The sequence below is a fragment of the Elephantulus edwardii genome, unplaced genomic scaffold (genome assembly GCF_000299155.1).
Source record: "Elephantulus edwardii isolate Elephantulus edwardi_28Jun2011 unplaced genomic scaffold, EleEdw1.0 scaffold00307, whole genome shotgun sequence".
Taxonomy (NCBI): domain Eukaryota; kingdom Metazoa; phylum Chordata; class Mammalia; order Macroscelidea; family Macroscelididae; genus Elephantulus; species Elephantulus edwardii.
The window spans coordinates 1,029,505-1,048,667 of NW_006400057.1; the positions used below are offsets into that span (position 1 = coordinate 1,029,505).

Consider the following 19,163-nt stretch of genomic DNA (forward strand, 5'->3'; position numbering starts at 1 on the left):
ATACGGTCTTCCACAGTGGTTGCACCGAGATTTTGGACATTTCTTCATGTCCTTGTTGGCCATCAATATGCCTTTGGTGAAGTGTCTGTTCATATCCTGTGGTCATTAGAACAATATATAGTATTTTAGTACAGGTGTAAAAGCTTTTTATTTCCCAGTACCAATTCATTTTAGGTATAAATAATTTTCTAGATGTGGTTTATGAAGTACTTTAGTGAATAAATCTAGATATCCTGCTCACCTCAGATATTTTCTTTTGTCAGTGGTCAAGTAGGTTCTCGGAGTCCTTCCATGATTAGTAATGATTCTGAAACCTTGGAAGAGTGCATGGTGTGCTCAGACATGAAGAGAGATACTCTCTTTGGCCCGTGTGGTCATATTGCTACCTGCTCCTTGTGTTCTCCACGAGTCAAGAAATGTCTCATCTGTAAAGAACAAGTGCAGTCCAGGACGAAGGTAACAGATTTTTGTTACTATATTTTATAAAATTTTAAAAAGTGTTTTTGAAACAGCAGTCAGTGATAAAACTAAGTGATAAATTAGTCAAGAGACCACAATTCTAATTCCTGAGCGTATACTTTCTTTTGATCTTATTTTATTAATACAATTATTATGCCAAGTGTGTTAAGATCTAAACTTAACTGTGTACTATTTTTACTTTTTAAAAAAATTTATTTATTTTTTATTTCAATGAACATCTACTATTTTTACTATCAAATTCTTAAGTCCTTATCGGTTTCCTTCTTTTATACATCTAAAGTAGTTGTTGATGTTGTTATTGATTGCTGTTGAGTTTAATATGACTCATAGTGACCCTGTATACAAAAGGCCTGAAGCCTTTCTATAAATATTGTCATTTATCAAAGTTCATAGAGTTTCCAGAGGCATGTTGTTTAAGAAGTAGATGCCACTCCTACTTCCAAATCTAAACTAGAGTGCTTAGAAATAAAATAAAAAACAACTTATAAGTTTCTATAACCTAAAGATTAATTCCATTCTAAGTTATAATTACTTGTATATTGTACTTTTTTATTTTGAGTACATAGGCTATTTTGTGTTAATCTTTGTATACAGTAAAACTGACTTTTTGAAATGGCCAGTTTAGGGTTTTGTGGGCTTTTGCATAAGTTTCACACATGTTGTATGTGCTTGATTGTTTTTAATTATTATTATTATTGTTTCTTAGTTGTAGTGTTTTACTTATTTTTTTCTATCCTCTGTGTTTCTTGTGATTTGTGAGACCTAAAGTCTTGAGTAGGATCAGGCTAAAACATTTTTGTCAGGAAAACATCACAAATGTACCGAGTCTTTTGTATTGCATCCCATAAGGAGAACAGATTTCCAGAGTCACATGAAAGCAATAGTCTAGATTCTACAAAAGAAATAAATAAGGAGTTCTAGCAACAGAATGTAAAAAAGTTTGCCATATGGAATAACCCTTATTGAGCATCTGTTACAACTCTAGTGTTTACAGTTGACAAAACTCAAAGTACAGTAGCAGCTGGGTCTTGAACACATCTCTTAAAGACCCCCCCCCATTATATTCAGACAAAATGAAGAAAAACGTCTGCATATGGCCAAAGGATGGAGAAAAGGAAATATGCTGTCATTTCTCTTGATACCACTGCTGGATACCATTATTCTTTGAATTAGCTAGCTTACCTTGTTTTTAAACCACAACATTTTCAGACCTGTAGAAAAGTAAAAACTAGAATCCCTACCAAACAGATTTTTGCCAGATTGGTGACAGAGCCTTTGAATATGAAGAAATAGTGACCCCAAGTGGTTAAAAGATAATGAACAGCTTCATTGATAATAAAAATATTTGAAAGGAAGAAAAGTAAGCAACCATAGTCTGTTTAGTGATTAGAAAAACACAAATGATTTTCGTATTTTGATTATGATTTACAGGTATTGTTTAATGCATATGATATAGTAAGTGAGATAGGACCTTATGCAATTAGACAATATGCTAACCTCATATATAAACAGTCCCTATACAATCTTTAGTTAAATGCCCATAAAATCAATTATATTCAAACCTCTGGATGGAACTTGCTGGGCAAAGCTTGAGAGCCATGTCCACTGGATGTAGGAGGCCGACTGCGCCAGGTGAGGGCTGCGCTGGCAGCCATATCAGGGCTTCACCCGTATTTGAGCATTGGGGTATGTGAATATATAGGAAAGGTTAGAAGATGGGGACATGTGATGATGCTGGGAGTGTGGCTGCGGAGATGATCCCGGCTGCTCCCTTTCTGTGGTTCAGGTACTTCGTGGTTATGAGCAGCTACTGACTCTGTTCAGAACTGAATTAGGTGGGTGAAGCCAAAGGAGACAGATAGGAGATGCTTCAATGATTGGGATTTGTTCTGGAGCGCCACTCTGGGGAGTTGGGATCTTTCAAACCATTATTGTTGTTCTGTACTGTCCAGTCAGAACTGACCCGTAACTGATGTTGCAGTGAGTTTTCAGAGACAATAAATTACATGGGAGGAGATTGCTCATCTTTCTCCCATGGAGCAGCTGGTTTTAAACCACTTACCTTTGCATTGGTTTAATGACTCGACAACAACAACAATCTTTGCATTGGCACCACAGTTCCTCCCATTAGAGCTTCCTCGTAAAGCCATTAGGGGGAAATAATAAAGAGTTATTTTATTTTAAGAAATGAAACAGAAACACCTTAAGAGACTATAGGAGGAACCGAAGAACCTCCCTGTGTCTGTTTAAGGCACAATAATTGGTGTCTTTTCTTGGAGTAACAGGAAGGAGGAGAGAATTTGGAATAAAGGAGGAACAGGGTGGGAGGCTGCTTGCTTCCATGAACGAACTTAGACCACAAGCACTTGATGTTGCTTACTGCTGTCATGGAACACTACTATTAAAGATTCTGTAGAAGAATCCTGATGAAAAAGGGAGACAAGCTTAACATGGTGTTAAGACTTTCTGGACCCATGCAGGCTAGATGAGTCCTTCTTAGATGATCTTTAAAACTGACAATGAAAAATAGCCCTAACATCTTATATACACAGTAGTTCAGCTGAACTAGCAAAGAATTTTGAACACTGTGCTATAGTAAAATCTTTCTATATGGGATGAAACTGACAGCAGTAACTCTGAAGACAATCTAGGGAGGCAGGGAGTTTGTGTTAAAGGAGTGGTTGTAAAAAATATTCAAAGAACATAATTGGTATCACCCGGTTGTACAGAGGAAATCATTATATTTTAGATAACAAGAAAAAGAACATTCTAAAAAATTAAAAATGTGGGAAGTGATCATTTTCAGCACTGCTGGACACTAATAAATGGGTTTGCAGATGCAAGCGCCAATCGTGGCAATGTCTGAGAAACGAATCCAGAGTTACAGCTACAAGGGTTATTTTGTTTTCTTTCTCTACATAGTTGAGTCCATTTATTCGATTATTTTAAGCTTTTTAAAGATAATTCAAATACTAGTAAAGAAGGTTTTTTATTTTAAAACAATTATGTCGAGAAGAAAACAGTTTTGAACATTGATAACAAGCTAAGGATGTTATATATAATATCTTATTTACTCTTTATCACTCGGTGTGTTAGTATTGTTTCTTGTTCTGAAAAGAAGGGCGCACACATACACACACAAAAAAAAACACAACCCACAAAACCCCACCCCAAGCTAACAATAAACAAACAACCCTTGAGGCTTCACAGTGTGCAGATTCTCGGCATATAGATTTGTGAGCCAGGAGAGTTAATAGAGAAAACTTGTGTGATAATTGATTGTTTGCCAGACAGTATGTGAGTGGTGGCCATCACTTTTGGACAGTGTTATTTCTAAAATATGACACAAACTAGGAGTAAACATGATGGATATATGTAGAGGGGAGAAGAAGATGTGAAAGAGAGAGGTGGGTGCTGGAAAAAGAAACCAAAACAGAGGTTGTTAATAGCTATACACTCAGAACTCAGAATAAGGAGAAACGCTGTAAAGATAAGATAGACGGAGATGACGAAACAAGTTGTGGAAGACTTGCAGCTGCAAGGGTCAGAGAGAAAGTAGATCAGAGTTTTGCAGCAGGTAGAGTGGGGGCTGACCAGCCCTTCATGGGGCATTTTCAGGTAGTGCCTCAGAAGTGAGTGAACAGAAAAGTCTTCCTTGAACTTCAGCAGTCTAATAATCAGTTGAGTAAATTTATATTAAAATGGGAAATAATTATTTGCTCCTTGTCCTTTTCTATCAAAGTAGCTTTTTAAAAAAAAACACCAAAAAAACAAACCATAACAAAAAAGGAAGGAGGTAGGGAATCCAGCAGTTCCCCCTTAGGCCTAGGAAATTGAGTTTTTTCTATAGTATTTCTTAGGACAGCCAAGGAATTGGTGAAAATAGAGCCTGCTAAACTGAGGTATATAGAAATGGAGAAATTATTAACCAGGAGAAGCGGTTATGTGTTAAACTTTTCCATGCTCAGCATTTATAGAGGAAATACATTTGTATCCAAATGGAAACTGTCTAAGTTTAACTGGAGGTGTGCACTTTCCTATTGTAACCTCTTTTCTGTAGATTGAAGAATGTGTGGTGTGCTCAGACAAGAAAGCCGCTGTTCTGTTCCAGCCCTGTGGACACATGTGTGCTTGTGAGAGTAAGTAATACAAAACTTCCCAAGTTTGTATTAATAATGCTCTTAACAATTGAAAGTGTAATAAAAGGTACATTTGAATTTTTTTAAAGTGTAACTCATAAATCAAGCTACTGTTTGGCCTCTGACCCCTGTATTTGTTTTCTGTACTGGAATGGCAGGCAGCTCTTCTCTCCTCACCCACCTCAGCTCCTGAGTGACTGAAAATGTTGTCTCCTGCTTGTTTGGGTTTTTATTTTCACTTGCTGTACTGTAACATGACTCCCCTCCCCCAGACAATAGAAATTTATTAAACAAAAGAAAAAAGGATGTTGAGACTTGATAACTGGCCGTTTCTCCTAAATAAAGTGTATATTCCTTCATTTGTGTTCACCTCACATTGCCTCCTCCCACTTTCCTCACAGCAACGAGATGGCGCTATTATATCTGACTTTCCATTGTTGTTGTTTGGTGTCCTCCAGTTGGAACTCACCCGTTGTTGACCCTCCAGCGGGTTTTCAGAGACAGTAAATCACACAGGTGGATTTGAACTGTATGCCTTTCGGTTGGGAGCACAGCTCCTTACCATAGGCCACCACAGCTCCCTGACCTTCCATTAAGAGAGCCTGTAGAAATCTTCCCTTTGTGAAGATGTTGTTGTTGATCGCCGTCAAGTCGAGCATGACTCATAGCAACCCTGTGAACAAAAGGCCTGAAGCCTTTTAATCACCGTTTATCAAAGTTCATAGTTAAACTTTAAGAGACACTTAAAATACCTCTTTACTGTACTCTTGAGGGCCTGTGATGTTCATATCCTCATTCATACCCTGTTCAATACAGTTTCCTTTTTTCTTTCTCCTGTCTTAAATAAAAGATTTTAAGCAAGCTTAGTTCTGTTATCCTTTACTTAAATGGATGCAGAACTGTAATGCATGCTGTTTCATATTACAGAGTAATTTAATTCAGTCAATAGATGTTAATTTTTAATATAAATCTGCAGATGGTTCAAATCCACCAGCTGCTTTGTCGGAAAGAGATGAGTGGTCTTCTCCTGTGCATTTGACAGTTTCTGAAAGCCCACTGGAGGAGGGTCAGCTATGTGTGTAAACACACACATGCACATGCACCCCCGCACTCCCACTTCCACCAGCCCAGAGTAATAAAGAAATTATATGAAAGTTTAATCTCACTGGCAAAGCTTTTGCTTTAGGTCTTAGTCCTTTTTCGTTCTAATTGACAGCCCAGTCAACTAAGGAAAGGATCAGGGTTTTTATACACTAGCATCTGTTTCAAGTAACTGTTTCTTTTTACCAAAAATTGTCAAAAGAGCATGTAAATAGTTTTCTGGCTTAAATGACTGCACTACACATAATTTGGTTTGGCAATACAACTCCTTTACACTAGGCTGTCACTGTGAGGAGTATGTGTCTGTCTGCCATGTCCACATCAGTGGGTTTATGCTTTTTAAAGTTCCGTATCTTAAAAAAAAAATCGCTGATCCCTGCCACAGTTTGTTATTTTTCCTGTTTTTGAAATAACAAAAGATGTTTTTTGGTACATAGGCTATAATACAGATCGTACATTTATTATAGGAATGCTAATGGGAAAGGATATGTTGAAGCACTTTGCATTTTATAATTCTATTATTAGTTAAGGAAGCTTTGGTAGCCTAGTGGGTAAGGAGCAGCCCGAGACCACAGGGAGGAGAAGTGAGATCAAAGGTTTTGCTGTCAGAACACTTGATTATGGCTTTTTCTGAGTTCATCATCTTAGACTGGTAGCAACCAGGAGATTTGACTATAAAGGAAGGAACTGTATTTTTGTGGTGTCCATAAAAACCATCTAAGGAAACAAAACAAAAAGCCATCTAAGATTTTTAACATAATTATTGCTACCAAAACTGTCAAGAGAAAAATGGGCAATTTCCTCCCATATATAATTTATAACCTCTGAAAACAACTCTGGAGAATTAATTTTGACTGAGCAATAAGTTTAAATGAGAGGATGATAGCACCATAAATATGTTGATAAAATTAATTCAGTGCCTATTTTAATATTCCTCTGAGCCTTTCCATACCCACATGGGGCAAAGGTTAAAGGCAGTCAATTGTTAAGAAAAACTCTTTTCATTATCTTCTTCTTATCTAATAATAAATGAATGTAAAATTAAACCCTAACTATTCCTCATGTTCTGTTCATAAGAAATGTCTCTGCTACTGTTTTTCAGACTGTGCTAGTCTGATGAAAAAGTGTGTGCAGTGTCGGGCCATTGTTGAAAGAAGAGTGCCTTTCATTATGTGTTGTGGAGGCAAAAGTGCCGAAGACGCCACTGATGACATTGGTGAGTGAATTTCTAAAGTCATCTTGTCTTTTCTTGTTGGTACTTTGTGAACATTCCTCCTCCATTGTAATGCACTGTTGCTTTGAAAAACACAAGCTGTGTGACTCGAGTGTGCAGAGGAATAAGCTTGCATTTTGGTGCTTTGGTCATATTGTTAGAAACCTGAAGTCTATTTAAATTTGTGATTTGATGATAGAATTTAAAACATACTTCTTTCAGGAAATAGTGCAGCATAAAGAATATGCTTGCCTGAAAAAAAAAATGCTATTTTTAATACAAAATGTAGTCTATTTGGGGGTGACATTATACTATAATATTTTTTTTTATTTACAAAAGTACTGACAACGTGATGTCTTTATATAGCCAGTTTGTGCACTGAAGTGTTTTATGGAATGGGAAGTTTTGGGGACAGAAACTAAAGATCAACCAGAAGTGTAACTCAGTGAGCAGGTGCAAAAATGCAGAATACATTTTTAATATTCAGCTTCTTCAGAAACACAACTGTGAAATTATTTATCTTTGTACTAAATATGAGCTAATAGTGTCTTGACTTATTTTCTGTGAGTAGATGAGGAAGAAAGTTAGTGTAGCAGCTTTGCCTCTCAGGACTTTTGTCTTCATTGCAAATAAAGCACAAGAAAGATCTTCGAGATAGACTGGCCCAAGACCACAGAGGGGAGACATGAGATCAAAGGTTTTACTGTCAGAATACTTCATTATAGCCTTTTCTGAGTTCATCATCTTAGACTGGTAGCAACCAGGAGATTTGACCATAAAGGAAGGAACTATATTTTTGTTGTCTCCATAAAAATCATCTAAGAGATTTTTAACATGATTATTGCTATCAAAACTGGTAAGACTTTATCCATTCCATGTTGGCCTACCTTCTGGATTCATACATAAAGGAGCAGAGAAAAATCAGTATAAAATATGTTGTGAATTTGTCAAAGGAGGAAAACAAGCAAAGAAACATCCAGAGGTGTATGTGAATATTTGGCAGAATAAAATCAGCATGATGTTACATCCCTGTTTCTATTTGAAAATTACAGATGAAGTATTGCAATATCAGTGTCATTATTGTATCTGTTACTTTCTTGTGAAAATTTTTTTAAAGCAGATTCTGATAAGCCTTGTGTTTTCAATAAGCAAACCAAATATTAGAAATAAAAAATAATTCTTAAGTTAAAACCATAATACCACTTACCATTTGTGTCTAACATTATAGCAAGTGGGAATATTCCAGTGTTACAAAAGGACAAAGACAATACCAATGTCAATGCGGATGTGCAGAAATTGCAGCAACAACTGCAGGACATTAAAGAACAGGTAACGTCTTTTTCTCTTGTGCAAAAATGATTCTAAGACTAGCATTTAATATATTCTTATAATGCTGCTAGCTACGAGTGTTTTCTGTACTAAGCATAGCTTGTATTAATTTATTGATTATAATTTTTGAGTATTTGTCATGAAAATCAGGCCATTTCCAAAATAGGGAACGCAAATGCATAAAATCCTTGAAGAAAATGTTCAAGCACATTAGCAATCAGGAAATGAAAATTAAAACCATGGGATGTTAGGTAGCCCTAACTCTCATACACGCACTACTGATGGGTATATAAGTTGAGGAAAACACTTTGGAAAATAGTGTGTCATTATCTAATAAAACTAGATAGGATATTGTTTAGGAGATAACACTTGTTAAAAACCATGCAGATGGGTGTGTATTTTTTCCTTAATTTTGTCTGTGATTTTATTTTATGTTGGTTCACATGTGAGATTCATATACATTGTGTTTCATTCATGTACATTGTGCTTCACACATGCCTTCATTCACATTGTGTATCATATAATCATTTCTAGACATTGTGTTTTAAATCAGTTACTATTGATCTGTGCCTACCATTACTACGTCTTTTCAGGTCTGCATTTGATCTTTCCCATTACTTCACCACCCCTTCCCCAGTCTGGCCACCAGATTAAATTTTCTTAATGTTATACCCTACTTCCCCATTTTCTGTCCTTTTATTCTCCTCCTTTCTCTCTTTTAGGCTTTTATACACATCTTACTAGCTCTCCTTCTGGTTTTACAATAATGGCATTATACAGTATTTGTCCTTATGAAATTGAATTTGTTCATTCAGAATGATGCCCTTTAGATTCTCCTATGTTATATAATATTTTTCTGAATCATTATTCCTTAGTGCCGCATAGTATTCTGTTGTGTGAATGTACCACGATTTCTCAGTCCATTTTTTTTAAGGCCAGAGTAGTGTTTTCCTTGGCCAGAGAAGCCTGCAGGAGCACAAAGGAAGTTTCTAAGTACTGATAATGCTTTTTTTGGTGTGTGTGCCAATTCTGTTAGTTCAGTTGGTAAATTTTATTGTACTGTATGCTTAAAATTTGTGTACATTTCTGCATATAGGTGCTCCTTTAACAGACAGTAGAAAAAATACATGTGTTTGCGTGTATATAGGTATATATTTTAGAAAGCAAAACCATAAAATCAAACTCACTGTCATTCAATTGATTCCCATTAATTAGTGACCCTGTAGGACAGTGTAGAACTGCCTCCTAGGGTTTCTGAGTCTGTAAATTGTAATGAGAGCAGACTGCCTTATCTCCCTCCACCCATGGGACAGCTGCTGGCTTCAAACCACTGGCTGTGGTTAACAGCCATAACTGAACCCACAATGCCATGAGGGCTCTCTAAGGAGAATTGAGTATAAAAATGAGGAGGTTAGTTGTCAGTGAGGTAAGATGGAAGGGCTTAGAGCTAAGCATTGCTTTGTTATATTGTAATTTATGGTCTACACACATTAATAGAAGTGCTCTTTTTTCTCTTTAATTTTATACTGAGTTATTTACAAAGTTAGAATACATTGTTTTTCACACAACATCCTTCCTATTTCCTCACACAATCCTCACCCATTGAATTGTGCAACTCTTGTGATCAACACCCTATCTCCAGCCCATCTTCACCCCACTGCTTCCACCCTCCCCCCACTTTGGATCTTCATACTCATTCTACAATAATGGTGTTATACATTATTTTTCCTTGTGGGACTGAGTAGTTCACTCAGCATAATGCTCTCCAGTCCCTCCCAAGTTAGGTAGTAATTTACAAACTCATTGCTCCTGCGTGATATGTAGTATTCCATTGTGTGACTGTACCACAATGTCTCAATCAGAAGTACTCTTTTATGTATACTTTTTAAAAAATTAGCTAAAATTTGAAGATATATGTTAAGTAAAAGAATCATTATTCCTGCCTTTTCTATCTGAATTTGTAAATAAGTAAATCCAACTTAATATAGTCAGTGGTGACATTGCTTTATGATACTTGCTTTATGATGCCTAATTTATAATTAAATGTTTCTCTTTATTGGGAATTTAAATACCACATCCAGAAGAAAACTATATAATAGGGCCAGTTCTTCTCTTGAAATCCATCACTTAGTATATACTTATATTACATTCTTCTGTAATAAGAAGAAATCTTTTTAAAATTTTGTTGCTCTTTTCCAATAAGACAGACTCTTTTACAAGTAGTAAAGTTGGTTTTTGAAGGGCTTAAAATAAGTCTTCTATGGAAATTATTTTTTCTTAGGATTGTGCATTAAAATTGTTCTGATAATAGTGATTAAGCCATGCTATGGTTCCTAAAAGCTGAATTCATTAAGTCTCTCTATAGCTAGAGCTAAACTTTCTTGAGAAGTTTCTTCCTTAAATAATTTTCTACATCAGAATTTATCACTAAAAATAAACAGTTGTAAGAAAATGAATTTTCTGAAGAATGATGGGGTTTTATACAGAGACCATTTCAAAGTCCCTAGTGGAAATACCTAGATAACTTTTTCTCTTAATCTTTGTTCTACAACCCCAGTGCCTCTTTAGTGCACAAAAATTAATTTCATGTAATATTTCTCAGAGTATATTAATTTCAAACTAATATAGGCTGTGCTGATATATTTACTTTTGGGGGGAAAATAAGTGCATAGAACTAGTAAAAGTTTATTTGGGGCGGGGATTAGTGACACTTCATATAACATTGATGGTCCATTACACAGCCAGCACCTGACCTAGTTTTCACAGCTGATATTGAGCTTCTCCAGTGATTCTTTCCACATATTGATGTAGTCAATATGATTCCTTCATAGTCAATCTATGTAGTCCATCAGGTGAGGTCCATGTGTATTCGCAATGAATAAATCATTGATTGTACAAAATTCTTTTCATTCTATCTCCAGCATAATTCCTGTCACAAAGTCCATATTTTCTAACTACTTCCTTTTTCCCAGTGTTTACATTCCAGTCACTAATTATTATTAATGAATCTTCGTTGCTTGTTTGATCAACTTCAGACTGCAAAACTTGGTAGAAGTCTTCTATTTCCTCTTCTTTGTCCCTAATTGTTGGTGCATATATTTGCATGATAGTGGTATTAACAGATCCTCCTTGTATACTTATGGATATTATCCAGTCACCCCAAACATTATACTTCAGGATGAATCTGTAAATGGTCTTTTTGACTATGAATGCAATCCCATTTATCCTCACTTTCTCATTCCCTGCGTAGTAGGTCATGATTCAGAATGGCTCATTCCAATCCATCTCAACTCACCAGTGCCTGTTATTTATGCATTTCATTTATTTTTTAACAATGTCCACTTTTCCTGTCGTCATACTTCATACACATTCCATATTCCAATTAGTAGTGACTATTTGTAACTATTTCTCATTTCATGTTTCCAAATATGAGGGCTCAGCCTCCAGTGCAGTATCTAATAGTCTTAAGTATATATGGTGGAGGTGAACAGCCAGTCTTTCTTTCTAGTCTGTCTTAATGTGGAAGCTCAGCTTTAGTACAATATCCAGATGAGTTGTGGGATGATAACAAGAATATCATCCATGAAGAATGCAAAAGATTATTACAAAGACAGAAAAGGAAGAAAAGATCAAGATGGATGTCAGAATATTGCACTAGAATGCATTATAAAGCTGAGAAGCATTCTAGGGAACAAAGGGAAGAAATGAGGATGTTAAAATTTGAACAGATTTCAGAGGGCAGTTCAGGAAGACAAAGCGAAGTATTATAACAAAATGTGCAAAGAGCTGGAGCCAGAAAACCAAAAGGGAGGAACTTGCTAGGCATTTCTTAAGCTGAAGGAATGGAAGAACAAATTCAAGACTGAGTTGCAGTACTTAAAGATGTTGTGGGTGGAATATTGAATGATCCAGGGAGCATCAAAAGAAGTTGGAAGGAATCCACAGAGTCACTGTACCAAAAATAATTGGCTGACAGAAAAATTTCATAAAATAGCATATAATTAAGAAGCATTGGTAATGAAGGAGGAAGTTCAAGCTGCTTTTGAGGAATTGACAAAAAATAAGTCTCTTGGAATTTATGGAATACCAGTTGACATATTTCAACAAATAGATGCAGCCCTGGGTGTATTCGGGAGGTGGTACCAAGAAATCTGGAGGACAGCTACCTGGCCAACTGCTTGGTATAGAAATCATTGTATAATTGTATAATCATTGTATAATCAGAGTATAGAAATCATTGAACAATATCACTAATATCACATGCAAGCAAAATCTTGCTGAAGATTATTAAAAAAAATTTTTTTTAAATTACTAGAGCAGTATGTGGAAAGAAAACTACCAGAAATACAAGCTGGGTTTAGAAGAGATCGTGGCTCTAGGGATATCATTGCCAATGTCAGATGGATCTTGGCTGAAAACATAAGAATGTCTGTTTTTGTTTTAGTGACTTTGCCACGGCATTTGACTGTGCATCACAACAGATTATGGCTAACATTGAAAAGAATGGAAATCCCAGAGCACTTTATTGTGCTTACGGGAAACCTACTACTAGACCAGGAAGCTGTTGTCTGAGCAGAGCGAGGGAACACTGCATAGTTCAAAATCAAGAAAGGAGTGCATCAAGCATGCATCCTTTGTCCATACCTTTTCAATCCACTTGGCAGAACAGATCATCCAAGAAGGTGGACTTTATGAAGAAGAGTGTAGCATCCAGAGTGGAGGAAGAGTCATCAACAACCTGTGTTACACAGATGATACAATCTTGCTTGCTGAAACTGAGGGGGACTTGGAGCATTTGCTGTAGAAGACCAAGGAACTCAACATGAAGAAAAATATTCTCACCTCTGGGCCAACTGACAGCATCATGAGGGATGGAGAAAATATTGAGGTGGTTAAGAATTTCATCTTGCTTGGGGCCCACAGTCAACACGCTTGGTACCAGCAGTCAGGAAATCAAAAGACTAGTTGCATTGGAAAGTGTGCTATCAGGAATCTTTGCAGAGTGCTAAGGAGCAACAGTACCATTCTTGAGATGTGCCTGATCCAAGCTGTGGTCTTCTCAGTTACTTGGTACGCATCTGAGAGCTGGGGTGACAGAAGAAAAATTGATATCTTTGAGTTGTGGTACTGGAGGTGAGTATTAAACATATCATGGACTACTAAGAGAACAAGCAAATCTTTCCTGGAGATAGTAAAGCCATACTGCTCCTTGGAGGCAAGGATTTTGAAGCTCTATCACACATACCTTGGGCATAATGCCAGGAGTTACCAGTCCTCATGGGTGGAAGGTTAGTGCAAGAGAGGAAGACCCTGGATGAGGTGGATTAACACAGTGACTGTGGCAGTGAGGGTGATGTATGCCAGAAAAGGTGAAATTGGTTCAGAACAGGGCAAGACTGAGGGCTGTTATTCATATGAGTCATAGGTAACTAACTAACTATATGGCATATAACAACAATAATATATAAAAAGCTAGTTTGTTTGTTTTTTTAAAAATTCCAAATGGATAAGATTTTCTGTAATTTTGCCTTAGAACTTTACATAATTGTGACAGTTTACATTGGTGGGGTGAACATAATTTATATTATAATTTCTTTTTTTTTATACTGACTTCTAGAAAAATAGATATGATATCGTTATAGATGGCAATTACATTTTCCTGTATTCTTCAGTCCTAATTTCTTGTACTTATGTAGAATTTAGCTCTGGTGGCCTAGTGGCAAGAAGTTGCACTGCAATCCCAGAGATAAGCGGTTCGAATCCACCAGATGCTCTGCCGGAGAAGGAGGGGCCATCTCCTTCTTTACCAGTCAGATCCGATTTGACGGTACAGAAAATAATAAAATAATTTCACTGATTTCACATGCAAGCAAGATTTTACTGAAGATTATCCAAAAACGACTGGAACAGCACATCAACAGAGAACTACCAGAAGTCCAGGCTGGTTTCAGAAGGGGCCGTGGTACTAGAGATATTGTAGCTGATGTTAGATGGATCTTGGCTGAAAGCAGGGAATACCAGAGGAATGTCTATCTGTGTTTCATTGATTATGCAAAGGCATTTGACTGTATAGATCATAACAAACTATGGCTGACTCTGAGAAGAATGGGAATCCCAGAACACTTGATCGTTCTAATGCGAAACTTATACTTGGACCAGGAGGCAGTCATCAGAACAGAGCAAGGGAACACTGCATGGTTCAAAATTGGGAAGGGTGTACGCCAGGGATGCATCCTGTCTCCATACCTTTTCAACCTATATGCAGAACAGATTATCCGGGAGGCTGGGCTCTATGAGGAGAAATGTGGAGTCAAGATTGGTGGACGATTTATCAACAATCTGCGTTATGCGGATGACACAACCCTGCTTGCTGAAACTGAGGAGGACCTGAAGCGCCTGCTGCAGAGTGTCAAGGCTGCTGCAGCCTACAATATGGATTGAGGCTCAATGTCAAGAAGACAAAGATTCTCACCACTGGACCAATTGGCAGCATCAGGATGGATGGTGAAGAGATTGAGATTGTACACAGCTTTAGTTTGCTTGGCTCCATAGTCAACAGTCTTGGCACCAGCAGCCAGGAAATTAAAAGGCACATTGCCATGGGAAAGTCTGCTGTTAGGGACCTCTCCAAAGTGCTGAAGAGCAGTGGTGTCTCTCTGGAGACTAAGGTGCGTCTGATACAGGACATGGTCTTCACAATCACCTGTTATGCATCAGAGAGTTGGACAATGACCAAGGAGGATAGAAGGAGAATTGATGCCTGTGAGATGTGGTGCTGGAGAAGAGTATTGAGAATACCATGGATGCTAGGAAAACAAACAGATTTGTCCTGGAGAGGGTTAAACCGGGTGGCTCCTTGGAGGCAAGGATTCTGAGGCTCCGTCTAACATACTTTGCACATGTTGTGAGGAGAGACCGGTCCTTAGAGAGGGACATCATGCTTGGGAGGGTGGAGGGACGGTGCAGGAGAGGAAGGCCCTCTATGAAGTGGATTGATTCAGTGACTGGGATAATTGGGATGGGAGTGTCAGAGACAGTGCGATTGGCACAGGAGAGAGCGGAGTTTAGGGCTGTTGTACATAGGGTCGCTATGAGTCGCAGGCGACTCGACGGCACATAACAACAACAACATGTAGAATTTATGTAGTATTTATTTATTCTTGTTCCTTTTGCATTATTTGACAGTAAATCCATTTAATTTTATAGGGCTCTTAACTATTTAATAGAGAATAAATTAAGTAACAATTATTTTTTCTTTTAAAAAACAAAACCCTAATTATGTTAGTGATATTACTGGTTACACTTTCAAAATAGGAGATTGTCTGAAGATGTACTACTTTGTTGTCTCCTCTTACAGACAATGTGCCCTGTTTGTTTGGATCGTCTGAAGAACATGATTTTCCTTTGTGGTCATGGAACGTGCCAGCTCTGTGGAGACCGAATGAGTGAATGCCCTATTTGTCGCAAAGCTATTGAGCGAAGGATTCTTTTGTATTAAACCAAGAAGCACAGTGTGTTTTGCTAGCTAAAGTGTTTGGTCATGAGATGCTGGCAAACTTTTAAGCTAGTTGGAGGTTCCAGTGCTCAAAATCAGTTTTTTCACTAGTCTATACTTAGATTAAATATGTTGGAATAGAACTCCCCCCCACCCCAAAACAGTGTTTGAAACGATATTTTTGTTTTGTTTTGTTTTTCTGGTTGAAACATCAGATCTTTGCAACTCAAAAGTTATGTACTTAATATCTTCTGAGAGTAAAGTTCCATAACTGTCTCATTATTTTTCCTTTCCAATGAATTTTCTCTTACAATTTATAAATTTATTAGACTTCAGGAGACTTAATTTCTTGTGAATACTTATTGCTTCAATTTATCATGTTTTATATAATGAATTTACAGAGGTATTCAGAAAAGTCAATCATGCAGCAATGAAAGAGACAAATCAGACCATTAGGTGCTCCTGTGTTAATTGATAAAATTATAGTTCATGTTCCACATAGTTAAGAGAATGTTTAAAATTCATATTCTCTATTTGATAGCAAAGTTTCCCAAATGATTGTTTCTAAGTGTTTGGAGTAAACGGAAGCATAGACTTCTCATTGACTTTTTATTTCATGTACTTTCTAGATTTTAAGGAAAATTTTTCAACTTGAATCTGATTGCCAGTTTCAGGAAGACTGGTAGACATGAAAAGAACAAAATAAACAATCACAGGGAGAAATTGAAGGGGGAAGTATCCAATTTAATAGCTATTAATTGTTAGTAAATGGTAGACTTTCTCATTCATATTCATCCTTTGGTTTAGCCAACCTTTTGAAAACTGTCCGTGAAAAAATGTACCTCTGTTTTCCATATGACTGCATATCCAGACCTAGCTGATGAGTGCAATGAGATTGCCCCATTTAGGCCTCAGAGTTCCACTCAGCTTTTCTGACGTACACTCCTTGTTTTGAGAAGGCTGAAGCACTGACCAAAGCAGCAATCTTTTCTCTGCTACGAATTCTTACAGTGTTCATGTGGCTGCCTGTCTTGTAGGCCTTCCATTTTCTGAGTTGCTAAGGCTTACTCTAAATGCAACAATCTCTTGTTCTATCTACGGAGGAGAATCTTACCTGAACTGCCAACAACATCCAAAGCGTGGTGTATAAATTAATAATAAATACTCTGGAAAAATGACTAGGATTTTTTTTTAACTAAAGCTATAACTTGAGAGCATCTAAAAATTTTCTCTTTAGAATGAGTAATACATTGAGGATAAATGAAGTGTTTTCATATTCATTGCTGCTAGATTATAAATATATTAGTTGTTTACGGTAGTCTGTACTCAATACTGTGCAAAAGCTACTTCTGAGGATAAAATTTTTGGTTTTTTAGCTTTTTCCCCTCTTGAATCTTCTTAGCTTTTTAAATTTTGTTGTTTCTACTACTGCACCTTACTTTGAAAGTACAGCCAGCCTCTGCAGACCTTAAACACTGTGTTCCTGGCTATTTGAATGCTGCTGCCTTTGGCAAGTACCAACGAAAGCAGTGGTGAGCTTTACTGTCTGATTTTTTTAGTGTCAGAACTTTCATATTTTCTGTTTAGCTTTGTTTGTATCTGTTATTACTTAGAACAGCAACATTGAAAATACCTTTCGATCTGCCCAGTTTTCTCATAAAGGGCCACTAAAAGGTAATTTTAAACTGGTTTTGAAGTTAATAAAGATGCTGTTCATCTGACTGATGATGTTCATCAGACTCTCAGTTGCAGATTGGACAAGACCTTCAGTCCGGACTCCTTTGCTTCCTTGTGGTAGGCTTGCCGAATTGCTGTTACTAGGTCAGGTGACCAGGAGCCCCTTGCAGGCTTGGGGCTAGTTTGGCCCACAGGCGAGTTAGATGGTTTGCAGCCCCACTTTTCAAATCCTTTCTATTTATCATCTTGATGATAAAAAAAAAATACATTTAGAAGTGCTCGAACTTATATCCCCCAAAATAACATTTTTCTTTCAGACTAGTTTATCCCCATATTAAATGCATTAAATCTCTTTTAAACTTCTATTGCAAAAGTAAAATACTCTAACTTTAGTGTTAAGTATTGATGGATCTTCTGTATTATACCACTTTAAGATTTGTTTATGAATAGAATATGCTTTCGAACAACTTAAAAAAGGATTTTACATTTATTTTGGATTTCTGTTAAAAGTTAGAATGGATTTCTGTTAAAAGTTAGAATCATTTCAATGACTTCCCTCCAGCTCTGTAACACTGCTACCTCTTACTATGTCTCTTAGTTATACTTTCATAATCACCTAAATTTCTTTTTATTGTCTTTATCCTGTACCTCAAAAGAATTTTTATTTTCCTACGACATTTTTTTTGTAAAATAACCAACATTCATTCATTTTTTAAAAATTATTTCTTGAACAACGTCTGTGCTTTCAGGGGTTAGGTACACAACATTGAAAAAAAGGAGCCAGCGTCTTACTGCATCCAGAATTCCTTGTGCAGTGTTTAAATAATATGTAGTCAAAAGGAAGGGACCTGAGAGTTTTGTAACCTTGTTTCTTAATGCTGTAGAATAGTTGTCACTACAGCAGTGGTGGTTTGTGGCCTCTTGCTCTATCTTTCCTTCGACGTGTTAACCTTCTAACCAGGATTGTCCGTTTTTCTTAGAACACACCCAGTTTATCAGATGGTGCTATTCTGATAGTTTTTGTTCATGTAAGTTAAGATTCTTCTTAATGCTCATACTATACACATATTTCATTTTGTGGAAGCAGGAAGATTTTTTCAAGACAAGATCCTTTTGTATTACTGTTAGGAATATTATGTAAGTGTTTAATTAGCTAGCCAGATTATGGTTGGTTCAGGTATATGTAATTTTAAGCATCTCAGATTCATTAGCTAGTTGCTGAGGCATAAAATAATTGCTGAATAATGTTAGGAATATGTTTCTTAAATGGTCTTTTTTTCTTTAGCCTTTAAGACCATTTTAACATATTGAAATGCATGCTGCTTAAGATTTTTCCAATTCAAATTTCAGTATTTCAGAGCTTGCGAAGTAATTCTCACATGTAGAGCATATTGTCTAACTGTGTGTTGGCCAAATACGGTGTGTTCTGAAATCTGGGCCCTTATTGGACTAGAAAGTAGGTAAGTTTAGGAACTAGGTGACATATGGCTGGGGTAGGCTAGGGAGGGCAGGGGTGCTGCAGGAAGTAGGAAAGGGAGTGATTGTGTATGTAAAGGAAAAAAGAAATAAGGCTATCAATGTAGATGCCACCAAAATAGGAAGCTGAAAGACAGTTTAACTCAGCAGTAAAAATAATATGTCAATCAGTTTTTAGTGTAGTTTAATGGATAATTGCATTGTAAATTACAGACTTTAATACAACTTGGTTTGCTTTTTAAAAAAAAAATCT

General features: G+C 36.7%; 1 protein-coding gene across 1 annotated transcript in view; it reads left to right on the forward strand.

Moving 5' to 3' along the window:
• Nucleotides 1–15,760, forward strand: part of MIB1 (mindbomb E3 ubiquitin protein ligase 1) — a 157,222-nt gene extending 141,462 nt beyond the window's left edge. The window contains exons 17-21 of the mRNA XM_006901063.1: nt 264–456; nt 4,541–4,619; nt 6,823–6,936; nt 8,162–8,262; nt 15,620–15,760. Coding sequence (XP_006901125.1) covers nt 264–456; nt 4,541–4,619; nt 6,823–6,936; nt 8,162–8,262; nt 15,620–15,760 — 628 coding nt within the window. The remainder of the gene's footprint in view (nt 1–263; nt 457–4,540; nt 4,620–6,822; nt 6,937–8,161; nt 8,263–15,619) is intronic.
• Nucleotides 15,761–19,163: the final 3,403 nt, after the last annotated feature.